Source organism: Polistes canadensis, unplaced genomic scaffold (assembly GCF_001313835.1).
Source record: "Polistes canadensis isolate GaletaPanama2010 unplaced genomic scaffold, ASM131383v1 scaffold_42, whole genome shotgun sequence".
NCBI lineage: Eukaryota > Metazoa > Arthropoda > Insecta > Hymenoptera > Vespidae > Polistes > Polistes canadensis.
This window is the reverse complement of record NW_014569589.1, coordinates 104,404-130,929: the sequence shown is the minus strand read 5'-3', so window position 1 is coordinate 130,929 and position 26,526 is coordinate 104,404. Positions and strand designations below refer to the sequence as shown.

The window sequence follows — 26,526 nt, the reverse complement described above, 5'->3', positions numbered from 1 at the left end:
TATATACCAATAGTTTTAATAAAAATACTGACTATTAGTTAACAGAAATAATTACAAAATACTGACTCAACAAATATCGCTCCTTTTTTTATTCTTCCCTTTTAAAAATATCAATAATATTTATTAATCCTCTTACTCGAATTATTTGTAAAAAAAAAAGAGAAGAGACAGAGAGAGATAGAGAGAGAGAGGGAGAGGGAGAGGGAGAGGGAGAGGGAGAAAAAAAAAGAAATAAAAGATTTTCACGTTGTAATCTAAGCGCGTGCAAACACTCGTAACAAGTGTTTCCAATTCGCTAACGCAAATTGCATATCCGTGCCAGATACACGTGCATTCTTCTCGATTTATCGAATCGCATACTAACGTCATGTTTAGTCGTCGAATGTATCGAGCAAATTGCATCATAGCTACGCATAATTGATAAATAAATCGTTATTACGTGAGTGCCTTTCAAACGCATTCTCCCCCTTCGAGTCTCTTCTCTCCTCTCTCTTTTCATTTATATATGTTTCAATAGCTACTTCTCGCGTTATATTCCACGTGGTTATTCTCGTTGCTTTTGATTTTTTCCCCCCTTCTTTTACTTTTTCTTTTCCTACATCCCCCCTTTTATACAGTTGAATTGAAAGGAAAGTTTGTTTGAAAGTTCCTTCTCTCTCTCTTTCTCTCTCTCTCTCTCTCTTTCTGGCTTTGTCATCAGCTAGAAAGGTGTCTAACGGATAAATTGAAATTTTATGGAAGAGGGGGAGGGTGAAGGTTGAAAGAAGGAAAACGTCTTATCGCTATTTTCATAGTCTATTGAAAAATTTTCACGTTAAATACTTCAATCTTGAAACGTCTTCAGTTAATTCGATCAATTCCATTCAATGAAAGTCAATAAGATAGATTAATCCTTTTAGTGCCGATCGATTATTTACTTATGCGAAAAATAATGTTATGAAATAGAAGAAAGGAAAGTATGGAAATTTTGTAAAAAAAAAAAAAAAAAAAAAAAAAAAAAAAAAAAAATAAATGATAATTAAAAAATGAAGGAATAAATTATTGACAAAATGAATTTCAAAATTTGTCGAAAATTGTAGTAAAATGTATATCGTTATATCGACACTAGATAGGGTGAAATTCTTTAGAAATGTTGATCGATGCTTATAAATGTTTTATCAATTTCTAATATTATTCCATCGTACATCGTTCATCATCGAAGTCTGTCGATATTCTTGTCAATTTCACTATCATCCTGTAGAATTTATAAACGTCCTCGTTCGAATTCTCTACATAAATACAAACATGAATGAATGTCTGGAATAAGTATTACGTTTCACTAGCTTGAGTTAACAAATCTTTTCTGTTTAACGCTACGTGACAAATGACTTTTTTATTATGAGATTATTATATATTGTTCAAAATAGAATAAGGGTGTCCATTATATTAGCTAAATGATTAATAACCATACGCATGGAATTATTTTTTATTTTATATTTATAACATACATTGACATGAGTCATAGGATTATTCGAAATACTTACTCTCACTTTTCATCAATTTGAAATCACTGGTATTTGCTTGATATACAAAGTTTCTAAATTAAAAAAAAAAATCTTGTAGGATTATTAAACTTTCAAATGGATATCAATTATATTGTCAAAGAACATTTTAGTGTTCGCTGTATATATGTATTTGTATATTTTTAATTTTGAAATAAGTTTTAGAACGAACTAATTAATTATTTTTACGTTTGTCTACATCAATTTATTACATGTAAGATACGCCCTTCTTCCAGACACCTATTCATATGGTACATTAAATATTAAATATGCTATATATAATAAGTTCATGTCCTTGCAACTATTCGATCGAACAGAATACTCGTTTCGTTATTCTGAATAAATGTACAAATAGAAACAATCCGTAAAGCGAACCTTTTATCGTGTGCTTTGATACGGGTTGGGACAATGATACAGACACAATGATGGCTTCCGTAGAACTACGAACAGGAAATGTTCTACGTTTCTCTCTCCTCACCTCTCCTCTTCTTTTCCTCTTTCCCTCAAGTTAATCTGAATAATCACCTTCGACAAAAATTACAGGGGATAGGTCATTTGAAAGCTGTTTAAATCCTTCCCTTGAAAATCTGTTCAAAGAACATCCATTATTGTGCATTAAGAGATTGAAAAAAAATAAAAAAAAAGATACAGATTTATAGGCCATAAAAATTATGATTAGCTTTGTTAAAAATGACTCTACTATAAGATCAAATAATTTTATTAATTTTATTGCTCAAGTCGATCGAGTTTGTACGATGCGTCAGCAGTTCCCGTTCAGAGAATGAATCATAATTGTAATTTATCTAGAAAGAAAGTATATTCAGTTGTCTTTGTCATACTTGGACTAATTTACAAGCAAGTATAATCGAATCAAACTATGTATGTAAAGTATATGATATTCCTTTTACAACTAAGAATCTTCTTAAGGTAATGAAAAAAAAACAAAGTATAGTAAGCACGTGTTAAACGGGTAGACTTAATAAGGATACAACAACAACAACAACAACGATTGAAAGAGTGATTAATTTAATGACACTTAATTGTTTGGAATGCAGTTTATACCTCCTTTTTCTCGATAGGGTACTTAGTTTGTAATTAGAAAACAAGTTGAATTACTGGCGTTTGAAAGAGGCTAATAAAAAATTTGTAAAATACTATATACTCGAACGTGTACCAATCAATCTCGAGAAAATTATACGCGTGTCGATAGGTAGATGATTATTAAGTATTTGAAATAGTTTATGAAGAAGAAAAAATCAAATTATCCAGATGAAATATATATTATACGCTGGTAATGAAATTCTTTCCTTCCTTTTTATCTCAAATTTAATATTTTTATTTATTTATTTTTTCTTTTTTTTTCGTGAATAATTTCAAACACATTTTCTTATACAAATATTTTTTAATTATTTTCTTATATCGTCTATATGTTCAGTAAAAAGTCATTAACTACCATTTATGCTAATCTGATATAAGTTATTGTTCCTCAAAGAAATTATTAATAGGTTTGTAAACAGTATACCTTTTGTTAATGCTTTCACACACTACTATTAATGCTTTTTATGGAGTAATGGCTAATAAATTGGATTGTTTATACAATTTTAAGCAATGTAAACTATATAAGTCATTTTGGACCAAAGGTATAGCTAGTGACTTTTAACTGAACATAGACAATATTATTTTGTAATTATTATTTTTTAATAATATATATATGTTTGTATATTTATATGATATAAATTATTACATAAACGAATACACCGCGGAATCATTACGGTAAGTGGAAGTTGTGTACTGTACTACACTGTGAACGAGTCGATCGTCACGAACATATAGCCACGAGATGTGCCTTGCGGTAAAATGGTTCCGGATTACGGACTCGTTTTACGTGAACTTCCTTACCGTGTTTCATAATCGCGTGTCGAGTCAACCAACCAGCTATCTAGCAGGCAAGCAAGCTAGAAAGCCAACCCAACAAGCTTACTCGCTTGCTCATTCGTATAAGGATTACTGTTCTTTTTTGGTTCATTCACTATCTTCTTACGTATTAAATCTTTATACTGTAATATTTCGAAACAGCTCTTTGTCTTATACCTCTTTCCTGACAAGTGTTTACGAACGTAGACACTTCGTCAATGAATAAACACAGGACAGACGTACACTCATACATAAACGCGCATATAGCACTCTTGCGCACACATGCGCGTGCAAGAGCATTTGTGATGCTGTTATTTCAATGATAAAATCACTCCTCTCGATCGTTTGTCGGTACATTGCATCAAATGTCAATCCCTTTATCGCTAAATAAACACCAGAGAGATAAACGAGTGGTTTGATTAATATTTACTTACTCTTGATTATATTTACACACGAAATAAACAAACCCTTCCGTCGTTTCTTTGAAATCTAACCGTTTCGAGCGTTAATTTCTATCGGTAACAGTCAATTTTGATTCTTCGAATAGATCATTGATACTTTATCTATTTAGAGTCATAAAATAATATAATACGTGATTTTTGTTCTATTTGTCTTCACAGATGTCTTGGCAAAAAGACTATCTTTCTGTGGGACTGATCGGTGTCCTTCTATTATTGATCAACGCTGACAACAGCGTACACATATCGTCAAAGTACGGTCAACTCGTTACTTCAAGTACTCTCAACTGGCTCCCACGTACCCATTATGATTCTTCACAGCAGATCGTCGTCGGTGGATATCAGATTCTTCGAGAAACCGAAGGTACATCACAAAAATTCTAATAATTCAGAAGAATCCTGTTGAAATAACACATCAGAATAAATAAATAAATGAATTGTGATCGATGATTTCAGAGGATCTAATGGCACCGAACGATGCGCCTCTGAGTAAACCACACCAGTTCAAAAAGCCGTTACACGTGTGCCGAGCATTGCACAATAGCGTGTGGGTATCCGGAACTCAATTGGCAGATGAAAAACGTTGCACGGTTTCGATACACGGTAACGTTCGTTCTTACGAAAAATACGATCTCCTTGAAAACGTGGACAATGCAGCACGAATTAGTTGGCGACATTGGAACATATATACTACTTTACCTGTGGGAGCAGTAGCTACAGACAAAATGTTTGTGGCAAGGTACGAGAGACCAATTGGTGAAACTAACTCAAACTTACCCTACACTTACACCCATTATATTGGAACTATGGACACAAATGACAATTTCGGTACTATTTTTTACGTTAAGGAGGTAAATTATTTTTCATTGTAATACCCTTATTGATTTTTATAATTGTAGAAACAAGATATGAAATATTGTTGTTGTTGTTTTTTTTTTTCAGAATGGTATTGAAAATACAGCTAAATCGTGCGAAGTTCTCGTCGAGACCGAACCGATTTATTACGAACTTAGCGGCGTCCGATTAAATTGGTCTAAAAAACGCATTGTCAAACGTACACCTCGTTTGATCTGGGAAGGTACGTTGAAAAACGATGGCGATAAAAGGTCGAAGCTGGCAGAAGCCGTTGCGTACTCCTACAACTACTCGATGTACTGGGGTCAGGGTCACGCTATTTTGAAGGGTTTGAATACTTCGATCCAGTTGTACAACAAAATTAATTTACCTCTTATCATTTGGGGTATCGAGGAAAGGGAGAATCGTACCGAAGTTCAAAAGTATGTATTATTTTTCTCTTTTCTTTAATATTCTAATAACAGAAATATATAGGACACGCGATGATAATTATATATTTGTTATTGTTTTACTAAACAGGATAGAAATTTATTTGGAGCCAGGTACTGGGGTAAACGTTACCTTGAAAGCTAATTACACCGATATGGAAGTTCCATATACCGGAGAATTGGTTTCGCATTACGAGGACAAGGGGACAACGTCAAGAATGATCAATGGAATTCGCAGGGAAGAGACCTTGCTCGATATTACACCAGAATTCGGACCGATTTATTACCTCAAAGATAACAGCTTAGTTCCTACAACTACACCACCACCTGTCGTAACGGAACCTACTACAACCACGATTAAATATACTTACAACGAGAAAAAAGAAACTAGACAGCCTAAAATGGAAGACCCCGGTTTGGATGAGAACAAAATTATCATACCGAAAACATCGGACACGTCTAACATGCAAAGCGACGATGGTGGTCCTCTGTCGCTTCAAAATAAAATCGAATCAGGACATTCCGGTGTGTCCTCCCTCAAAATAATGTCTTGTTCATTGATTTTATCTCTAACGACGATCGTTATCAATAGGATCGCGTGAATATAAATAAGATATGAATGAGAATCTCCTTTAAACCATTAAACGAGAATTAATAAAAATTAACACACGATAGTAATATATTATAAATGTAGAATACAGAATCGAGAGAAGAAAAATACACACACACACAAAAATGAAATAATTACGTAAAGAAGAAAACGAAGAAAAACCAAAAAAAGAAAATAATAACACGAGAGAAAAAAACGATTATTGCTGTAATTTCATATACATAATAGCGATTATAATATAATAGCACGAAAATATATATATATATATATATATATATATATATAAGAAAAATAATAATAATAAAGTCCCTTTCTCGCGCCTCTACTCCACCCGATGGATGGATGGACCGGAGGACAAGAAATTGGGTGAAATGTGCTCGCCTTTATGAAAACTTGATCTGTATATCAAGTTGATATGATTATACACATATACATATATATATAAATATATATGTATGAATATATATGTGTATACGCGCACGCGCGAAGACTAGTGAAAGAAAAATAATATAGTTTGATGAGCTAGTTTCACAACAATAAAAAAAAGTCTCAAGTACAAGCAATCGCATACATAAATACAATGGGTTAACATTAAAAATTTGTTAACATAAACTATGTTGTACCAAATGCAAACTATATCGTACATTGTTCTTTTGAATTAAGCTGTGAAACGATCTTCTATCCGACTATTTCATGCCTTTGCGAACAGTAACGTTAGACAATTATAGAAGACTTAAAAAAGAAAAGAAAAAAAAAGCTTTGAGATAATAAATGTCTCCATCGAGAGGGATGTTCAATGAAATCTTGTTAGCTATTGCTGATGCAAACGCTATCTTGGACAACTCGCTTTATGCGGAATGACGAATAAATTGAATTTTCGAGGATGCGCAAATAATTAATGAAGCTAATTATATATTTTTGAGATTACGGTACAATTTTAGAAGAATGTAATATTTATAAAAAATGATAGTGGTATAAGAAGACGTAGAGTAGAGGTGAAGGGCTACAAATATTTTTATTCGTTCGATTTTATTTGAATATTTCAGTCTGATACTAACAGTTTTTTCTATTGGGATCAGTTTACTCTTTTAATTCTAACTTATCTGTTTCAAGCTGACGAATCGCCTTTTTTATTCTCATTAACTGAGATTTATTATTATCATTTAAAGAAACGTAATGGAATAAGTACTCGACGATAAAAGAGATACCGCTAAGCGTAAGCTGCTAAAAAAAAAAACAATTTTCAAGCGATAATCCTTAATGAATTTCTAAAATATTATACACACACAAACACACACACACATATAATATGTTATATATATATATTTAAATATATTTAAAAAGTCAGAGGAGATAAAAAAAACAATAATAATAACAAAAGCATATTAAACTTTCATTAATACGAGCATAATTGTAATTGATAAGGCTGAAATGTTCCTTTGAAAAAATGTAAAGAATTCATGGAATTATTTAAATCAGTGTGTTAATTTTGAAAAGAAAAAAAAACCGACAAAAGATATACAGGAAAGAAACGAGATTATTTATATGAATTCTACATTAATCGCAAAATGTTTATTGATATTTAATATATATAATTATTAAACATTCATATACAATGTCTCGATAGTTCCAAAAGAAAACTATTGTAGTCAGCTTATTTATCGGTTTACAGTTTTTTCTATCAAGAATAATAGCTTTAAAGTACAATATTATTATTATTATATTATAAGTTAAATAAACACTGAAGCGCAGTGAATTCCATCTGGATTCATGCGATATTTTCTGTACAGATGTACAGGAATATAATATGCATTCCATGAGTTAATAATATTAATAAAAATATTAATAGTAATAATAATAATAATAATAATAATAATAATAATAATAATAATAATAATAATAANTAATAATAATAATAATAATAATAATAATAATAATAAAAATAATAATAATAATAATAATAATAATAATAATAATAATAATAACAATAATCAATAGGAAGCAATAATTTGCTGCAAAGTGAATGTGTAGTATTGTGAGCTTTACAAAATTCTGTGTCTGAGATAAAAAAGAAAAGAAATATAAAAACATATTATAAACAGTGCAAACCAATACTGTTACTGTCAAAAAAAAATAATTTTTCCTCTTTAAGTTGAAAAATTGAAAAGGGGCAAATTATGATATAAATATATCGATAATAAATTAATTGCAAAACATGCTTCAAAGGAAATACCCTTTAAAAAACAATTAAAAGCTATGCATAAGTGACATACATATATATATTTGACATAAAAACAATTAATTTATCAAAGAAGCTATTCCTCTGGATCTTTATGTTAAAATACTAGAACAAATATGAATAAATATGATTCCAACGCGAGGCAGAGGTTTTAATAATGCCAAAAATTAATCTGTAAGTTTAACAACTTCGATGTTTAGCGAATATTTTATTTGTGAATAAGCTGCTGCATTGTACATCATCATGTAAATATAAATGCAATGCAATATATGTATAAATAAATATCTGAATATATTAATATTTCATTCAAATGTATTGACAAAATGATACACTTATGCATGTTGATTATCTCCTATTCTCTGAATGATTTTATTATTTATTTGGTTTATATCTTTAATTTAAATAAGATTTAACAAAGTTAAAATTTTGCGTTAAAAATATATGTAAAATGTCATAAATAAAATAAACCGAACACATAACTTGTTATATTAAAAATATAATAGTATGCATGACATAAAGAATTCTATGCATATATATTACTTTTTAAGAAAATTTACTCATATGTAACGATTAGAGTTAATTTTATAATCTTAGTTATGAACGACTTACCTAAAACACCGTACTGCTGCGGAGTTAATCTTACATCACCCTCAGCACCTTCTGGCAAAGGAGAGATTAGTGATGCTCGTTCACTAATGTGACTCCTACTACTTGCTTCGCTTCTTCTAGCCCATGATGCTTGAGATAGCGCATCTATGACAACAAAATATATACAGTATTTAATTTAGAAGTATGTTGCAATGACAAGAAAAACCGATGTGCTTCAAATTTTATACACAATATCATAAAATGTAAATCTATTCTTCATCGGATAAAGAGCTTAATTACATTAAATCTAGATTGTAAATTAGAACTAAATAGATTATATAAAGCTTTATTATGAAGATGTAAATATTACCAAAATTGGATTTAGCATTGGCATATCTTTGTTTTAGATCCCTTATGGATCTTTTCGAAGGAGGCAGTGGATGTCTTCGTCTTCTTTTTAAAAATTGTGCCAAACCACCGAGCAACAACGAACCTCCAGTCAAACAAATGATGAAAATCTATAAAAATATATAAAAAAGTTTACTGTCATAAAATTTCATAACTTAACCTATACTTAATTATTATTTTCAAATATAAAACACTAAAGATTATTAACACATTAACATTATTATATAATGTTCTAGGTTTCCAATATACAATCATTCTAACCTATAAAAAAAAGATATCAACTAACCTTTTGGTTTCTAGATAAGTGAAACGCCGGCAAAGAAAATATACAACGTGCGTATAATGACCCCAAAATTTGTCGCGCATTAAAATTAAACATCGTCAACGTGGTTGTATATAAATAATATCATTCACTTCTAATACATACAAAAAATTAATGCAACTCAAAATGCACTCACTCAATGTGTACGCCGTATACTACTGAAGATCACGATACCTAAAGTTATAGATGGCAATAGTTACGTTTCGTTGCTAGACATGCGCCGTCTGACAAAATAAACAAAAATTTTTAAACATAAGCTGTAATATTATATAAATTTAACTAAAATATGTAAAACCGTAAACTTATTGAATATCAATTAATGAATTATTTTGATTACAGAGGAACACAATTTAAAATATTTTATTTTACTACTACATAATATAACTACGTTAATCAAATAAGAAATATGAATTCAAACAATTATTTAATCTACAATAATCATTCATTTATTTACCCTGTGCGTATAATGTAGATAAAAGTTTTAAAGATTAAAATATACAAAAGCTCTTTTAGTATTCATTAATTGTAATTTGCCAAAAGCTCACCTCTGGGCCATAAAATCATCAAAAATCTTACATTATTATTATTAATATTATTTCTATCTCGTCATAAGTAACGTGGAATTGAAATAACTCGCATGTATATATATATATTTGTTGATTTTTATTAAAATAATATATTATAATGTATAAGTGTTAATTATAATTATTTTATTGTTACACAAAATAATGAAGCAAATTTTGGTTTTTTACACATCAATTAAAATTGTATCGCCATGCTTTTTTTCCAGCACGAATCACTCAAGAAAAAACAAATACGAAAGATTGAAAACTGTGAGTTCCGTTTAACACGTGTATACTACCTACCCATTGTGATCGTAGGGGGGTATAACCTGCATGACAAGTGCATAGTGGGGTGTTTCCCTGTTGCACTTGTAATTCATATTTTGTCTGCACCTGTCGCTGAGGTCGCTTTGAGCGAAATATGGCAAAAATCACGTTAAATATTTAATAATATTTAAAATGAATAGAGAGTAACATCATCAAATAATGAAATACTTTTTTTTTCTTATGTTACTTCTTTACAACAGATTTATAAATTTTATTATTGAAAATATCATATAAGAAGTTCCTTGAATATTTGTTCGTGAATAGCTTTTTTTTCAAAAATAATATTTTCTTAATTACAGTTTAGTGCTAGATAATATTTTAAAAAATAGATTAAATTAGAAATAAGAATCGCAAACTTATTTGTAAGCTTCTATTTCTTTAAAAAAAATTATAAATTCGATGATTTAGCCTGTTAACTGTTTAAGTCGCATATACATATTTGTTATTTTTAAAAGTCAATTATTTTTTTACAGCACACACACATCATGTATATAGATGAGATACAAAAAAATAATCTTCAAAAATACGCATATATATATGCGACATCACAATTAACAGATTAAGAAATTTTAGGTTGTATATTGCAATTAATACGGTTAGTGGGTAAACATTCTTGGTAATCCTGATTGAGACAGGTCTATTTCAGGGATGCAACCCTGCCCACGTGAGCCTTGATTCTCTCCTATCTTCCAAAATTAGGAGAAATCATGTCCTAACCTACAATCCTATCAATAATACATCAAATCTCTCCCACACTACTTACTATCTACCAACTCGCTAACACTCTTAGCAAATGTTCCATTTTAATGCCAATTTTTAAATTGAAAAACATTTGAGGAGGCTAGTCATAAAATAATTGCAATTAATATAATACTAAAAATAAAAATAATAATAATAATAATAAAGGTCCTTCCTCAAACAAGAATAATAAACTACCCTGAAACTTAATACATTTCATTTTCAAAGAAAGACGACCATCTATGAATAAGGCTCGAATATAATAGTAATAATAGTAACAATAATAAAATACATGAATTGTATACAGTAATGTCGTAAATATATTAGAAGGGATACTTCTGAATGTGCAGGGATCATCGATATATAAAATTTCAATAATTTTGGAAAAATTATAGTTTCAGATTTTTATTACTTCAATAGCTCTTAAATTTATCATTTATTCGTGATGTATGCTAATAATTTAATTACGAGTTTGTAAGTTGCATTCTATTTCTTCTCTCTCTCTCTTTCGTTCTTTCTTTTTTTTTTCTATCTATAACAAAGTACGGAAAAATGTTGTTCTTGTTTTAATTAGTCTGTTATTACTTGTTAGTTTGTAGTGATGTTTGTAATAAACTTAAAAAATTAAATGCTTATTATAATTATATTTTTGCTAAATATTGTAATATTCGTTATTAAATTGTTTCTTTTATTTTATTTTATATGATCGTGAAGTTTGTGAGATCCTCATCTCATTATTTGCACAAATGAGTATGGGAACACTTCAAATAAAAGTTCTTGTGCCTTGCTCTATTTTATTATTAATAATGAATAAGTAAGTCATTTTCGTCTCACATGTTCGCCGATTATAAATCATTTACAGACAAATATATAATTATTATTTTTATAGTTATTTCGATTATAATTCATATTTATAATCCGAAGTGAATGTCTTCATAGCAACGTTTCATATGTCATTTTATCGCATAATATTATTGTTGATATCTACTACGTAATATTTATTTATATATATATATATATATATATATATTTTCGTGCTATTATATTATAATCGCTATTATGTATATGAAATTACAGCAATAATCGTTTTTTTCTCTCNATATAAATATAAATTTATATTCTTTATATATCAGTTAATAATAATTATAATAGATCAAGTGAACGTACATTATGCTTTTTAATACCAATAATCCTGTACATAAGTTTATTCACCTTCGACAATAATTTTCAATTTTTCCACGAACTTTCACTCAATCAACAGTTTCGATTCTGTAATTCTTCGAATTTAAAAGAAAAAAAGCAAAAGTTTATTTATAAAGACAAATGCACTCCTCACCGATACAAGTCATATTCATAAATTAGCAATTAATGCTTCAATTATCTCTGTAAAAGGCGTTATAATGCAATCAACATGAATTAGTATATTACACGGCACTGCTTATGACGCGTCACCATTTAGGCAAAATTATAATATTGAATAATACCAATGCAATCAGTATAGTTCCTTCAGTTCGCATAGGCAGAATGTAATTCATTGATAATTGTTAGACAATGTTAAACACTTCTTTTCATATTATTTTAATCCTTTCAATAATTGTCTCTTCCTCTCGTACCTCTTGATTGATCACTATCACGTACTCTTCCACGATTGTTATATCCATTTCTTCCCATATTATTGTCATTAGGTCCACGATTAATTCCACGATTAGGTCCACTTTTGTTACAACCGAAATTACCGAAATTAGAATTAAAATGGTTTGGAGGATTTTGACCACCAACATTTTGTCCACGAAAATTTGGGCCGAAACCAGGACGATCGAAGTTGGGTGGTCCGGAATTAGGTACACGAAAGTTTGGTGGTGTTCCTTGGAAATTACTGTTGAAAGGTGGTCCTTGATTTGGACCAAACGGTGGCATAGGATTTGGCCTGAAATGTTGGTTTGGTCCAAAATTCCCATTGGGAGGTCTAAAATTGGGACCGAAACCTCCCGGTGGCGGTGGTCCATTAGGACCAAAAGCAGGATGCATACCAGGATGATGCATCATGTGTGGTGGGATTGGTCCATCCATTCCTTGAGGAGGCATTTTATTTTGCATACCAGGATGCTGAGGCATGTTTGGATGTTGAACAAGATTTGGTATTGGTAGTGGCATGTTAGGATTAATATTTTGCATGTTATGATGGTTTGGTAAATGGGACATATTATTTCCTATATGAGACAAATTACTACCCATTCCAGGTCCAATATTTAATTGAATATTATCCCGTTTATCAAAATTACTGTTCGAAAAGTTACTGTCTGTTTTTCTAGAGCCACTACCCATTATCTTGTCATCTTCCCATCGAGATCCATCTCGTTCTTTATCGTCATACAAATCGTTTTCAGATGATTTTTTTAACATAAATCCCGGTGAATTCATACTCCTAAAATCTTTGTCTCCATAATTGCTTCTTATATCGTATTCCGATCGAGATCCTGGTCTACCAGGTCCACTGGATGTGTTATATCTTAAATCTTCATCACCCGTTCGTTGCATACTTCTTGAATCTCTTCTTAAATCTTCGTCTTGACCTTGGAAGGAACCATTATCATTGGATTTACCAGAACTGTATCTAGTGTCTCCATCACTTGATTGTACATCTTCTGTAATTACACCACCAAATACTGGTTGATGAATTTTCGATGTTCGATCACTAGCTCCTCCATCACTCCAACCAATCAATTGGTCAAACTTTCGCTTTCCGCCACGATTTAAAGTTTTAAGTAATTCTGGATTTTGTGCAAACTTCGAACTAGGTAAGGGTGGAGGTAGATCAATATCGGGAACTTTAGAATAGTCTATTTCTCCTTCGTCTTGTAAATAATCTTCTGTCTCGTCGACGCTATTTAATGGACCCACGACGTCTCTCAATTCATCTATTTCACCGGAAAATACTAATTTATTTATAGCTTCGTTTCCTTTACCAATTGCTTCCGATAATTTTGATCCCGCTGTAACAAATAAAAATTCATATTTAAATATTAATATTAGTTCAATTAAAAATAGCCATAAGATACAGCAAAATTGATCTGAGATAATATTTTTACCTTCAACAGTTATCATTTTGCCATATAATATAATAGCAGTAGGAGTAAGTTCGCTTAACGGTACAGCTCCTGGCGTTGTTTCGATTAATTGATTTACAAAAGCATTCAAGGCTTCTACTTGCTCCATATCTTCTGCCTCCATTTCATTCCATTGGGCCTGGAAATTTCTAGGTATTGGCTTACTATATGGGACCTTTTTATTGGTAAATTTCTTCCCTTCGTCCACTGCATGATCTAAATCTAATCCAGGAATTTCTCCACTTTTATCTTCTAATTCACCATCAGCATTAATTCTATCTTCTGGTCCCATACCAGGTATTACCGCTGCTTCATCGGCTGTAAAAAATAATAGAAAACTTATAATATCATTTGCTTATAAAATAATCTACATTTATTTATTTATGTCCTATATTTAATTATAGTATGTGAAATCGTAGTATACGAAATCACGTTTATCATGTAAATTATAAACTTGCCTATTTCATGATCATCAACTCCTGCTGTTCCAGCGGGTAATGTATTAAGATTATATTTGTCTCTCATAAGATCACCAGGTCTATTGCGTGTCCAAAATTTAGAAGTATGATCATTACTTCCAGAGCATAGAATGTGTCCCAATGGATGCCATGCCAATGTCCATACTATACTATCATGAGCTTGTTCTATTGCACCAACTTCTTTGTCAGCTCTAATGTTAAATAAAAAAATAACACGTATTAAAAAAAAAGAAATATCATAAATATATATATGAAAAATAGATAATTCCGAATATGTTTACATACCCGACATGCCAAAAGAGTATTGCACCATCGCTACCGCCACTGCAAAAAAGTCCTTCATGACTTGGATGCCATGCAACACTAGATGCTTCTTTTTTATGACCACGAAAAGTTTGGACTTCTTGATTGAGGTTTCTGAGATCAAATAATTTAAGCAAATGATCTCGCGATGCAGTCACTAGCCAATTACCATTCTCATTCCACTTAATATCCATTACGGTTGATTTATGTGCATGTAGAGTAGCAAGTGATTGTCCACTTTTTGGATCCCAAAGCTTTACAGGTTGCTGATTATCTTTGCTTCCTGAGATGACTAGACTTTTTTGTGGGTGCCAATGTACACATTTAACATCTGCACCATGACCTGTAGAGAAAAATATCGTGAATTATTACTGTTATTAAGAACAAAAGATGATTTACTTTTAACGCTATTTTTACTGAACAAAAAATGACTCGCATTGTATTAACATTATAATATCTAAAATAATTATAATTTCAAATATAAATAATATCGCTTTTATATGAAATTATTTCAAATTAATTTAAGAAAAACAAGATGTTTTAAAAAATATATTAAAATTATACCCCTGAGAATTCGTTCTTCATGGCAGCGTAGGAAGTCCCAAATCCTGACCGTACCATCATCACTACAAGTTGCCAGTTTATGGTCCGTTGGACTGAAACTACCCACCCAAAACACAAAAATTACAAATGGACAATGAATTACCAAGCATATAAAATACTAGTTGTTTTTTATTTGTTAAATAATATATTATTATTATTATTATTCTGAATATTTCTTCTTTTAATATATATATGTATATCATTGTAAAACTAAATTCACATATCATACAAATTGTAATGGAAAAAAATATCAATTATAATTTTTAAAAGGTAATACAATAATTATCAAAAAATTTGTATTTGTATAAAATTTCATATTTGCAGTTTATTTACACGTATTTAAAAGAAGAAGGAAAAGGAGTAAAATTTCAGAGAAATATCTTACGACTTTCATTAGCAGTCATCAAAAATAATAGAAAACAAATTGTATTATTAATTTCTTCATTGAATCCATGTTTTACATGCATACTCTTCTCATAGATGAAATAAATAAGATAAGTAGTACTATGAATTATAATTTTTATTGTTTTCACTGTAGAGAGAAAACATCAATTATATATATGTATATATTTCTACACATGCACATGAAATCTACATTTAAATATTTTATTTTCTTGTATGAGACATCTTTGCAAATAATTGATAACTTAAAATAATTGAATCTGATCACGAATATAGGCGTATATATAAAACTTCTCGAAGCTAAAATGAATTGAATCTTTTAGATATATATTTTGATTTGGCTATGAGAATTTAGCATTTGAAAGTAAATTTTACGGATAAGTTTTTCAAACGATATGGGCAAGAATGTACTTCCTAGCAATAATAAAATCTACGTATTTTAAATATTTTTTTTTATTTTTTTATTTTTTTATTTTTAAGCTCTTGTTTCTATAGATATGGCAGTTGCTTAAAGTTTAGTCAAATTTTCATTTTCTACTACAAACGTACTTTAAGGAACAGACAGACATCATCGATAAACAGAATATTTAATGTATGTAATAAATATTGTAAATAAACAAAAAGCCATCTCCAACAGTCATATCTGGCATTCAAGCGAAGATCTACCACCAAGAAAAGTGGTTAGATCGTTTTAATCCTGTAAAAAGAAATAATTCAACTCTTATGCCACATGACTGCCGGGCGATAGATTCAATTTGATATTGTTTTAAAATTTAACATTTATTGTACAAAAAAAATATCTGATATGTACATCAATTGCATTATATCTCTCTGTTACTCCCTCTCTCTCTCTCTCTCTGTCCCCCTCTCCCAAATTCGTACATACACACTAATGCAATTATACACTCACACACACCTTTGCAAAAGGGCACAAGTGACATAAATGAAAGAAAAGATACTTTATTAACAGAGCCATGCATTACTGCAATATCTTTGTTCAATTTGTTTTTTATCGCAACTTGGATGATGTAAAGGACAGAGGATCTTTATTTTTATTATTATTCAATGGGAATCTCAGCTAGGTACTATGGTTCATATATATATTTATATATTTGTCTTTCTTTTTATTTATAAATGTAAAATATACATCTTTGCCCAATAATAACCTAGCTATATAACTCCTTAAATCGAAAAAACGTGAAGAACTAATATGTCGTGACTGTATGTCGTACCTGCACCACATCTAATTGATATTATATCAGACATTGAAGATTTTATTAATGTTTTTTGTTTGGGGGTGGGGGAAGGAGATGATCCTAACAGCCTAATACCATAAATCTTCAAAAAACAATGTATTTTTTGTAAATAAAGTTGACAATTTTTACTAAAAACATCATGCTCACAAAAATTACAATTGAAAAGTAACGAAATGAATATAATAAAGAATATTATATTAAACATCTCGTATTTATTCGTATTGCAAAATAATTCTTTTATTAAGGAACAATTTATTCAAAAATAAATCTGATAGCATGATTGACTTGTTTTGTCTCATTAGATTTATTCTAATATAAAGACAAAAATGTTGGATAATTAACTTTGAAAATTTCCCATTGAAAGATTTGTTAAAATATTCACCTATGTACCCATATAATAATTATTATTACTATTTGTTTATAAATGATATAAAACAAGAAGGAGAAGAGAATGATAGTCACAGTCAATAATATCCTACCTACTGCAAAGATGAATGAATTGATAACAGTGGCGCAAGAGACATAAGGACTAATGAGGTGGATGCTATACCTGAGTCCTCTAATTGCTTCTTTGTGTGCTTGAAACATCTTGACATTGTTCATGTTGCTCTGCCAATATTTAACATAACCCGCATGATCTCCTGTCACCATCCAGCTCTCGTTGTGCGACCATACCATTGTTCTTACAGGACTGTCGTGTGCCTGAACAAACACGTAAAAATTTGTATAGTAAACATTTAATCCCAGTATGCATATAAGATATGCAAAAAATTGACTATTTGTTTAATCATAAATATTAGAGTACGAATTAACAAATTCATAAATTTCTTCATCTTCAAAAATCTAGTAAAATATTGTGCATATTTAATATATGCAATTCATTATAGAAATAAAATTTTAATTTCATTACTTATAGCATACCTGAAGAATAGTTTCAAAATTAAACGTAAGACCATTCCACAAAGTAAATTCGCCGCTAGATGCTCCGGTAACTAAACGTCTACCTTCCGGTGTCCATGCCATACAAAATATTGGACAACGCATTTTATTAGTAGCAGTCTTTACAAATCTTGTAGTGACAGCATTAATTGGATTGTCGACATAACTTGGAGGTGGAAGAAGATCGGGATAATATATGACATCTGGTTGAAGAGCACGTCTATCCCTGTAATCTCTTTGCCATACACGGTTCTATACATAAAAAAAATGTATAATTGTATTTTACATATGTAATAATTAATCAATTCAATACATATAGTAATTTTGTAAAAATTAGCAATTATTATCATGTTTTGTTAAAATTATTCCGAATTACCTCTAAACTTTTAATTATAGCTGAATTATAATCAACCGTCTTTCGCATAACAGATTTTCTAAGTCTTTTTCCATCAAATTCATCTTGTAAAGTATCCTGACCACCCGCTACTACTTTAGGGGCATGATATGGTCTGAATGGTTTAAAAAAACCGCGATTTGCCTCTCTATGATTGGTATATCGATGTTGATAACTTCCAGAGGTATTTATGGTTGTTAAATTAGGAGGTGGTGCTGATAAATTTGGAGCAGATGGTGGTGGTACTGACATGTTAGGCAAACTTATTGCCGGTGAAAGATTCGAGAACTGAGTATTGGTTGACATTTTCCAAATAGTTTATTTACAGCTTACTCTATAATAACATTAAATATCCTAATAGGATGATTCGTGAATAAAATAAAAGATGAACATTTTTAAAAGCAGCTGTTTAAAATTCGCATGTCAACAAATCCATATCCTCAATTAATTCTGAAATGAAAAATCAATTAAACCTATTATAATATGGAAATATCAACATTTATAAGTAATTGATTTTATTTAAATAATATTCATTACATGCATGAGAAAATTATTATTTTTGCAATAATATTAAACTGCACAACAATGAAACATGAATAATTCAAAGATAATATCTAAATAATAGAGAATTTATAATTTGTTCAATACATAAAATAGAATAAATTAAAAAATATATAATATATAAGACAATTCATAAATTAATTATGTTAATTTAAACGAACATGTGTTCCTCCGATTTAGATACTTAAACAAAACTTTTAACTTTCTATCTTAATGTTAGTTGAAATATAAGTTGAAGGTTAGATTATAAACTCTGTTACAAAATTACTCCGTTGCTCGTTAATCTATTATTATTATTCTTGATAAAAATAATAAATTGTCTTGAATATGAGAAATAATAGTAGCCAAACAACCTGCTATTTTCTTCGTGATGTAATTTTTTCAGGCTGTATATCACCATACGCTCATGGAGCAATTAATTCCTTTTCGCAATTTGAAAATATATATGTGAATATATATTTATATATGTATATATATATATATATNTATATATATATATATATATTTATTTTAACGTTGAACACTTTAAATAAAAAAGAGAAAAAAATTATGTTGAAAAATATGACATCTGCATTAGATTCTAACTCGAACACGTCGAATGAACCACAATGGATTACCAGAAGTTAAATTCTATCTTCTCGCCACGGACGCTACTACAGTTTTCGGGCAACGACATCCGCTATACTTCCTCGAATACATATTTCCAGATCGTATCTCTCAAATCAAATTTATTTTTATGTATTATTTGCATTAACCAATAATGATCACTACATTTTGCAACTTCCCAAGGGTTCTTCAAATCCATTGGCCGATTGAATTTTGTTATTTACATTGACGAATAAGAATGTATTATAGTGAAAGTGTCCCTAAATCTTTTACTATAGCTTCGCGTTGATTGGAAATTTAGTTATACTGTGAAAAAAGCACTTAATCGTTAAATTTCTACAAAAAATGAACTTACATATATATATATATGTTCATATATATGTAAAAATATATAAAACGTCTCGTATATGCAGTATCCAAATGTGGTTATTTATAATTTTGTATTGAGATTTCTTTATGTCATCACAATATACGTATGTAAAATAAAAAATTATAAAATTGTGTAGTTAAAGATTATTGTCTTCAATTTTAAGAAAAATAATTTATATTGAATCATAATAGTGTTAATTATAAATTTGTAGATTATCATTTATACAACGCCAATTCATATCGATTTATATCGATTATCCTAATGGATAAATATGTAATATATATAAGTGAGATTAATATAAGACTCGTGCGAATATAAAATTGTTAACACTTTTAACAAGAAGAAAGATAAAAACAAATAAAAAAAAAGTTGTGTAATTAAATAAACGTAAAACCAAAAGGTAATCATTCATATAAAAAATTTTAATATCTTAGAATAGATTTCTCTAGAAATATTGAAATATTATTGTTATATATTTAAAATTCGAGTTTTCTCCAAACGTATAGATATATATCGTTGAACAAGTTACAACAGATTTATTTATGCGAAAAAAAGATATCTTAGCATAGATTCACGTTCTAAATTTGTAATAGTTTATTATGATGCAATTTGATTTTAGCCAATCAGAGAAGATCCATATAAGCTTTTTATTTCTGCCGTAATTTTGAAGCAGTGGCAGCACTATCATTGTTACATCAGGTAAGGACATGCTAATGGTTAATGGCTTCTGCTTATTCGAGCTACATTTATGATAAAACCAAATATAATCCAAACTGAAATACATGAGATATGATGCATCGGATATTAAAGTCATAAGAACATGATTGTCTAAACATTAAATTGTTGCGATAGATATATTCTTATAATATTAAACTTGTGGGCCTACGTAATATGTGGTAAAACTTTAACTGAATCAACGAATGTAACCGTTATATTCATCGCTACGTTGGATCAGTCCGATGAAAAGGATCTCAACATACAGCACGATATCACAAGATTTATATCACACGTGAGTATATATTATCAATCGATGTGTGTTATCTGTGCATTATTCATTGTTGAAAATTATGTCTTAAGAATTTTCTTTCCTGATCGTGAAAATCGGGCAACTCCCTTGTGCCACTCAGTTCTTCGCAATGGCGGCTGTACTTCGTCGATTGAAAAATTCCGTGTTCTTGATGTAACTGTTGAAAACTGGATATACTAGTGTAATGAGTTACAATATGTTTTACAACTAATTCAATGACTCTTGTATAATATTAAAACGTCATTAATAAGTCGATGGATTCGATCTATGGATATCTTCTTCCGCAATATCATGATGTCGAAGTGCACTGCGCGCGCGTGCACCTGTGTGTTTATAGCTCTCATACATTCGCGTGTATATAACGTGTAAGTGCTTCTTTATACGTGACTATCGACTTAGAAATAAAATAAAAAAAGAAAAAAGGGGGAAGAAAGTATGTAGTATAAATTTAAAGATAACTTTTCTCTTCGATCTTTCATAGAACAAAAATATCTATTTTTTAATCATTTATATTTAATAAATAATAATTGATTAAGTAATTTATATTTTTGGATTTGAGTAATGTTCAAGAGTAAATATTTGTTTCATTCAACAATTTTATCTTGTACAAAATTAAATACACGTATTCAAAATTAGTATTAAACAATGTTAATGATATATGTATATTCATCGAACAAAACATATTTCTCAAACATTATATTTGTTCGAAAGAAAAAATTGGAGAAAGTATATGTTTAATGTTACGGTAACAAAATTCTGTATGATCTTTATGAAATATCTTTAAATATCTATCTTCTACCTTTATCTGTTTTCATTATTAGATATATAGTTTATAAATAATAATATTTTATTTTAAGCTTATTAATACATAATATATTTTTACTAATTAATTAATTGATAAATAAGTTTCATCTGCATAGAGAAAATTAACAATGTTAGGTTACTTCTGAAGTAAGGATATTTTTGATTTTAGAAGGTGACATGCCTAGCAGTCGTGACATCGAAAGAGGTGAACGTAATGGGAGATTTAGATCGCGGAGGAGAAGTAGTGCAGGCAGTGATGTAAATCGTCATAGTTTTGAGAGCTCTGATAAAAGCAGACACAGACGGCATGGGAAGAGTAAAAGTTCTGGTAAAAAAAAGAAGAAAAGGTCACGTGACAAATCTTTAGAAAGCGTACCAACTGTAGCCTCCTCTATCGTCAAACCATTGGTTGAATATTCCGATGTAAGTAGCGAAGATCTATCTGAACCAGAAGCAGGAGAAATTCAGTCAGAGGATAGCAGAGGTAATAGTTATACGGACGGAGATGTACCTGAAACTGTTCTGCAAAGGACGTATTACAGAAATAGTCCTCAAAGAACTCTTGGAGCATCACCGATTAGTCTTTCACCTTCTCCTCCAGTACAGCACAGACATTCTAACAGACATTACTCGTCAAACGAGCAACAACCTGCAACAAGTATGCACAGTGGTACGCCAGAATACGAGGAAGAATCTAGACGTTATCCTAGAAGAAAAGAGAAGAAACATAAACGAGAGAAAAAAAAGAAAAGAAGTTTAAGTCCATCATCTAGTATAGGTAAAAAGAAGAAGAGAAAATCTAAACGATGTTCTCGTAGCCTTAGTCCACATCATATAACTGAAGAAGTTATAATCAGTCCAGATCATGAAAAACCAGTTGAAAATTGGTCAGAATCCCCTCCTTTACCTTTGAAGGATAGTACTTCTCCTATATCGCCTGCTACTCCTCAAGAACAAAGATGTCTCAGTGACGTAGAACTTGAGTTGATAAGGCAACCTAGGAACGTTACACCACCTCCTCATTCACCCGTTCGACAAACAGAGTCACCGCATACTCCATTATTACCACCTAGGGCAACAACGCCAATAGGTAACAAAACAAGCACATCTACAAGAAAACACAGTCCAGAGAGACTGAAACATAGTCCCAATATACATACAAGACATAGTCCCGCTAGTCCCAATGCAACAACTAGTTCAACTCGTAGGCGACCTCATAGTCCTAGCCCAGCAAGGCGTAGAGATCATAGTCCACCACGAAGAAGAGATTTTAGTCCAATGTTACATAGAACCAGACACAGTCCTAGTCCATCAACATTGAGACGAAGAGAATTTAGTCCCAGTCCTGTAAGTCACAGAAGAAGAGGTGATCCTTCTACATCTCCTTCTTCGAGTAAACGCAGAAGAAAGGAAGTAGGATCTGATCGAAGGTATAGACATCATGAAAAAGATAGGAGGGATAAAAGAAAATCAAGATCAATTAGAAGTCCTACCAGCAGCAGGTAATAATAATTACTTTCTATATTTATAATTATAGATATAATAATGAATTCATCACATTTTATTTATTAAGGTTGCCTATGCCACTTTCACGATCACGATCTCGTAGTCCTGGGCGATGGACTAGAAAAATGCAATCACGTTCAAGATCACGTTCACGAAGAAGAAGTCGAAGTCCTAAAAAATCACGTTCACCTAGTAAATCACACAAATCGTCGAGAAAGCATAAATCAAAAAGCCCGCGTCCCTCGAGGATTCCTTCTCCGTCTCCGCATAGGTCAAGAGCTAGAAGCCCAACAAGTATTACTGCAAGAAATCTTCGGATGCAAGCTAAAATAAATGAAACTAGTTTGTTTGCTGAACTTGTCAAGGATAGAAATATGAGAGAATTGGCATATAAAAAGTTACAAGCGGCGAAGGAGAAAGCTATCAATCAAGACGAGGTTCAAATAATAGAAGGCACAGACGAGAAAGATTCAAGTACCGGAGCGACCGAAAATAAGGCTAACTTTGATAACAAAAGCAAACCTATAAGTCATAAAGAACCATTGAAATCATCAAACGAAACTATGAAATCTCTTGATGTTGTTAACATTCCAGTTCCGGTCACAGAAGATATTAATATAGCAGGGAGAACTCCACCTTTACCGATGCATTCGACACATAGTGCATCTTCCAATGTTATACCAAGGACAAGTGCACCATCTCATACCGTCGTGCGTACATCACCAACAATATCCGTACCCAACAATTGTCATGCTACTATTGCAAATAGTCCGAGCATTCCAGCTAACATGAGTGCACAGCCTCCGCCACTGCCTCAACCTGAAACTAGAAATACATCAGGCTTGTCACATGTACCTGTACCAGTGCCTATTCCTGTACCAGTACTACCAACAGTTCTTGCAAATTTATCAGTTCCTCCGCCACCTATTCCTATTCCAGTTCCAGCACCAAATACTGTTATCTCCAAATTTAATTTACCAAATAACCTAGTTCCTTTGAAATCAGTGGATCCGCCAAAGCCACCTATTGTAGCATTTAAGACTAAGAGTTTATCAAAATTACCATTACCACCTGGTATTAATCAGAACGATTTGGAGAGTATAGATTCACCTCCTAGTCATTCGCCAAGTCCGCCAAGTAAAGCACAAATGAAATTCCCATCTTCGACTCCCAAACCACCGCAGAAAAAGAGCATTAAAGATTTGCCTATGCCACCAGGTTAGTATTATTTGTCTTTATTTCATATATGTTAAATAAAATCTATTGAATGATAAATATATAATAATAGTACAATAAATTACAATTATATTTCTAGTCGTTCCTGGGTCTGAAGATTTGAGTGGAGAAGAAGATCCAAATGCGACGCCACCGCAACACGTAGTTGAACGTATCACTCCAAAGCCAAAATTGAAGAGGCCAAAAATATTAAAAAGGAGAAGTTCACGGAATTGTCACCTTCCTATGTCAGCCTCTGGTGGCAAGGATTGGGGCGAACGTTGCGTTGACGTATTTGATTTTATTGCACAGATTGGGGAAGGCACTTATGGCCAAGTATACAAAGCTCAAGATAAGAGAGCGGGTATACTTGTTGCCTTAAAAAAAGTTCGTTTAGAAAATGAGAAGGAAGGTTTTCCTATAACGGCGGTCCGCGAGATTAAAATATTAAGACAGTTAAATCACAAGAATATTGTTAATCTTCGAGAAATCGTGACTGATAAGCAAGATGCTTTGGATTTTAGAAAGGTATAGAAATAGAAATTATATCAAAAAATTGATATAAAGTTAGAAATTGATTTAATAATAATTTGAAGTATTTTAAGAAATATTGTATAGTATTCATGTATGTTTATATTACAGGATAAAGGATCGTTTTATCTTGTCTTTGAATATATGGATCACGATTTAATGGGACTCTTAGAATCTGGCATGGTTGATTTTAATGAAATGAACAACGCCAGTATAATGAAACAATTATTGGATGGACTAAATTACTGTCATAGTAAAAATTTCTTGCATAGAGATATTAAATGTTCTAATATATTGATGAATAATAAGTACGTGTTTTTAAAAATAGTCAGAATATTAGAATCAATATCTTTAATCAGATGTTATTAAATTATCTTCATATCTCGTAGAGGGGAAGTAAAATTAGCAGATTTTGGATTAGCGAGGCTTTACAATGCTGAAGATCGTCAAAGACCATATACGAATAAAGTTATTACGTTATGGTATAGACCGCCTGAACTTTTATTGGGTGAGGAACGGTACGGGCCTGCCATTGACGTTTGGAGTTGCGGATGTATTTTAGGAGAACTGTTTTATAAAAAACCTTTATTCCAGGTACAGGTAATTTCAAAATTATCGCACATACTTCGATAAACGTATTATCAATGTTAAAATAATTTTTTTGAACTTGTTAAACAGGCAAACATAGAAATGCTACAATTAGAAATGATTTCAAGAATTTGCGGTACACCTACTCCAGCCGTTTGGCCATCCGTTATAAACTTACCTTTATGGCATACGCTTAGACCAAGAAAGTCACATAGACGACGTTTAAGAGAGGAGTTTTCATTTATGCCGCCACTAGCATTGGATCTTTTGGATAAAATGTTAGAGTTAGATCCTGAAAAACGTATAACGGCAGCTGACGCATTAAAAAGTAATTGGTTGAAAAATGTCGAACCTGAGCTGTACGTTTTTAACTTTTACATATACATTGAATCCATAATATAATAGTATTTTCTAGTTAGTTAATTATGATACATATATTAATATATATGATAATTAGGATGCCTGTACCTCAGTTGCCAACTTGGCAGGATTGTCATGAATTGTGGAGCAAAAAACGAAGACGTCAATTAAGGGATCAACATGATAGCTCTACGGGAAGAATACCTCTTTTAAATCTTCCAAATAGAGGAGGAGGTCCTCATAGAGCCATTGAAGATATATCAGACGTTGGAGGGTGAGTAGTTCTCGAGAGACAATTAATGTTCCAGAACTTACCAGAAATTAATTGCTTACATACACACATAGCTGGCTGTGTACCGCAGTTATGCTTGGCATTTATTATTCTTTCTTAGCTAATTATTATGTTACTAGTATTACTTCTGAAGAATGATATATATATATATATATATAATATATTATATATATATATATATATATATATATA

At 30.8% G+C, this 26,526-nt stretch overlaps 4 protein-coding genes across 18 annotated transcripts in view; 2 read left to right on the top strand and 2 right to left on the bottom strand.

Annotated features, from left to right (window-relative positions):
- LOC106784923 (protein unzipped) overlaps positions 1–5,961 on the top strand; it is a 20,601-nt gene extending 14,640 nt beyond the window's left edge. For all 6 annotated transcript variants that reach the window (XM_014744942.1, XM_014744941.1, XM_014744940.1 and 3 more), the window contains 4 exons: positions 4,076–4,277; positions 4,370–4,764; positions 4,856–5,190; positions 5,288–5,961. In XM_014744942.1, coding sequence (XP_014600428.1) covers positions 4,076–4,277; positions 4,370–4,764; positions 4,856–5,190; positions 5,288–5,798 — 1,443 coding nt within the window. In that variant the 3' untranslated portion in view covers positions 5,799–5,961. The remainder of the gene's footprint in view (positions 1–4,075; positions 4,278–4,369; positions 4,765–4,855; positions 5,191–5,287) is intronic.
- LOC106784922 (protein FAM73B) overlaps positions 1–9,779 on the bottom strand; it is a 34,595-nt gene extending 24,816 nt beyond the window's left edge. Inside the window, exons 1-3 of the mRNA XM_014744935.1 lie at positions 9,328–9,779; positions 9,004–9,151; positions 8,655–8,798 (exon numbers count right to left, since the gene is read on the bottom strand). Of these exons, the coding sequence (XP_014600421.1) occupies positions 8,655–8,798; positions 9,004–9,151; positions 9,328–9,420 (385 nt within the window). The 5' untranslated portion in view covers positions 9,421–9,779. The remainder of the gene's footprint in view (positions 1–8,654; positions 8,799–9,003; positions 9,152–9,327) is intronic.
- Positions 9,780–12,126: 2,347 nt separating this feature from the next.
- Positions 12,127–19,744, bottom strand: LOC106784956 (pre-mRNA 3' end processing protein WDR33). Of its 3 annotated transcripts, XM_014745022.1 has the most exons (10): positions 19,653–19,744; positions 19,389–19,457; positions 18,457–18,924; positions 18,063–18,332; positions 17,692–17,843; positions 15,445–15,542; positions 14,863–15,223; positions 14,557–14,768; positions 14,081–14,416; positions 12,127–13,984 (listed from the first exon to the last, which is right to left on the bottom strand). In XM_014745022.1, the coding sequence occupies exons 3-10, from the start codon at positions 18,778–18,780 to the stop codon at positions 12,579–12,581; spliced, it is 3,159 nt and encodes a 1,052-aa protein (XP_014600508.1). In that variant the 5' UTR covers positions 18,781–18,924; positions 19,389–19,457; positions 19,653–19,744; the 3' UTR covers positions 12,127–12,578. The 3 variants fall into 3 exon arrangements, with proteins under 3 accessions (XP_014600508.1, XP_014600510.1, XP_014600509.1); XM_014745024.1 differs by lacking the exon at positions 19,389–19,457; XM_014745023.1 differs by lacking the exon at positions 19,653–19,744 and having other exon boundaries at positions 19,389–19,469.
- A 779-nt stretch (positions 19,745–20,523) lies between these two features.
- The window catches only part of LOC106784910 (cyclin-dependent kinase 12), a 13,042-nt gene continuing 7,039 nt past the window's right edge, over positions 20,524–26,526 (top strand). For 4 of the 8 annotated variants that reach the window (XR_001381469.1, XR_001381468.1, XR_001381467.1 and 1 more), the window contains exons 1-9: positions 20,749–21,020; positions 21,089–21,403; positions 22,012–23,344; positions 23,416–24,566; positions 24,664–25,091; positions 25,206–25,402; positions 25,484–25,688; positions 25,773–26,041; positions 26,140–26,316. Coding sequence is in view for 5 of the 8 variants with exons in the window: in XM_014744914.1 (XP_014600400.1) it covers positions 22,020–23,344; positions 23,416–24,566; positions 24,664–25,091; positions 25,206–25,402; positions 25,484–25,688; positions 25,773–26,041; positions 26,140–26,316 (3,752 nt within the window). In the remaining 3 variants the exon portion in view is untranslated. Of the gene's footprint in view, positions 21,021–21,088; positions 21,404–22,011; positions 23,345–23,415; positions 24,567–24,663; positions 25,092–25,205; positions 25,403–25,483; positions 25,689–25,772; positions 26,042–26,139; positions 26,317–26,526 lie in introns of all 8 variants that reach the window. The other 4 variants (XM_014744913.1, XM_014744910.1, XM_014744911.1 and 1 more) reach the window with 3 other exon arrangements.

What these genes read in the sequence shown, in the direction of transcription:
- LOC106784956 (XM_014745022.1), bottom strand. Translation starts at nt 18,780, where the DNA reads ATGTCAACCAATACTCAGTTCTCGAATCTTTCACCGGCAATAAGTTTG. An exon ending in ATTTTGAAACTATTCTTCAG is followed by an intron (nt 17,844 to 18,062) that starts GTATGCTATAAG and finishes GTGTTTGTTCAG; the next exon opens with GCACACGACAGTCCTGTAAG. An exon ending in GAAGCAATTAGAGGACTCAG is followed by an intron (nt 15,543 to 17,691) that starts GTATAGCATCCA and finishes TTGGGTGGGTAG; the next exon opens with TTTCAGTCCAACGGACCATA.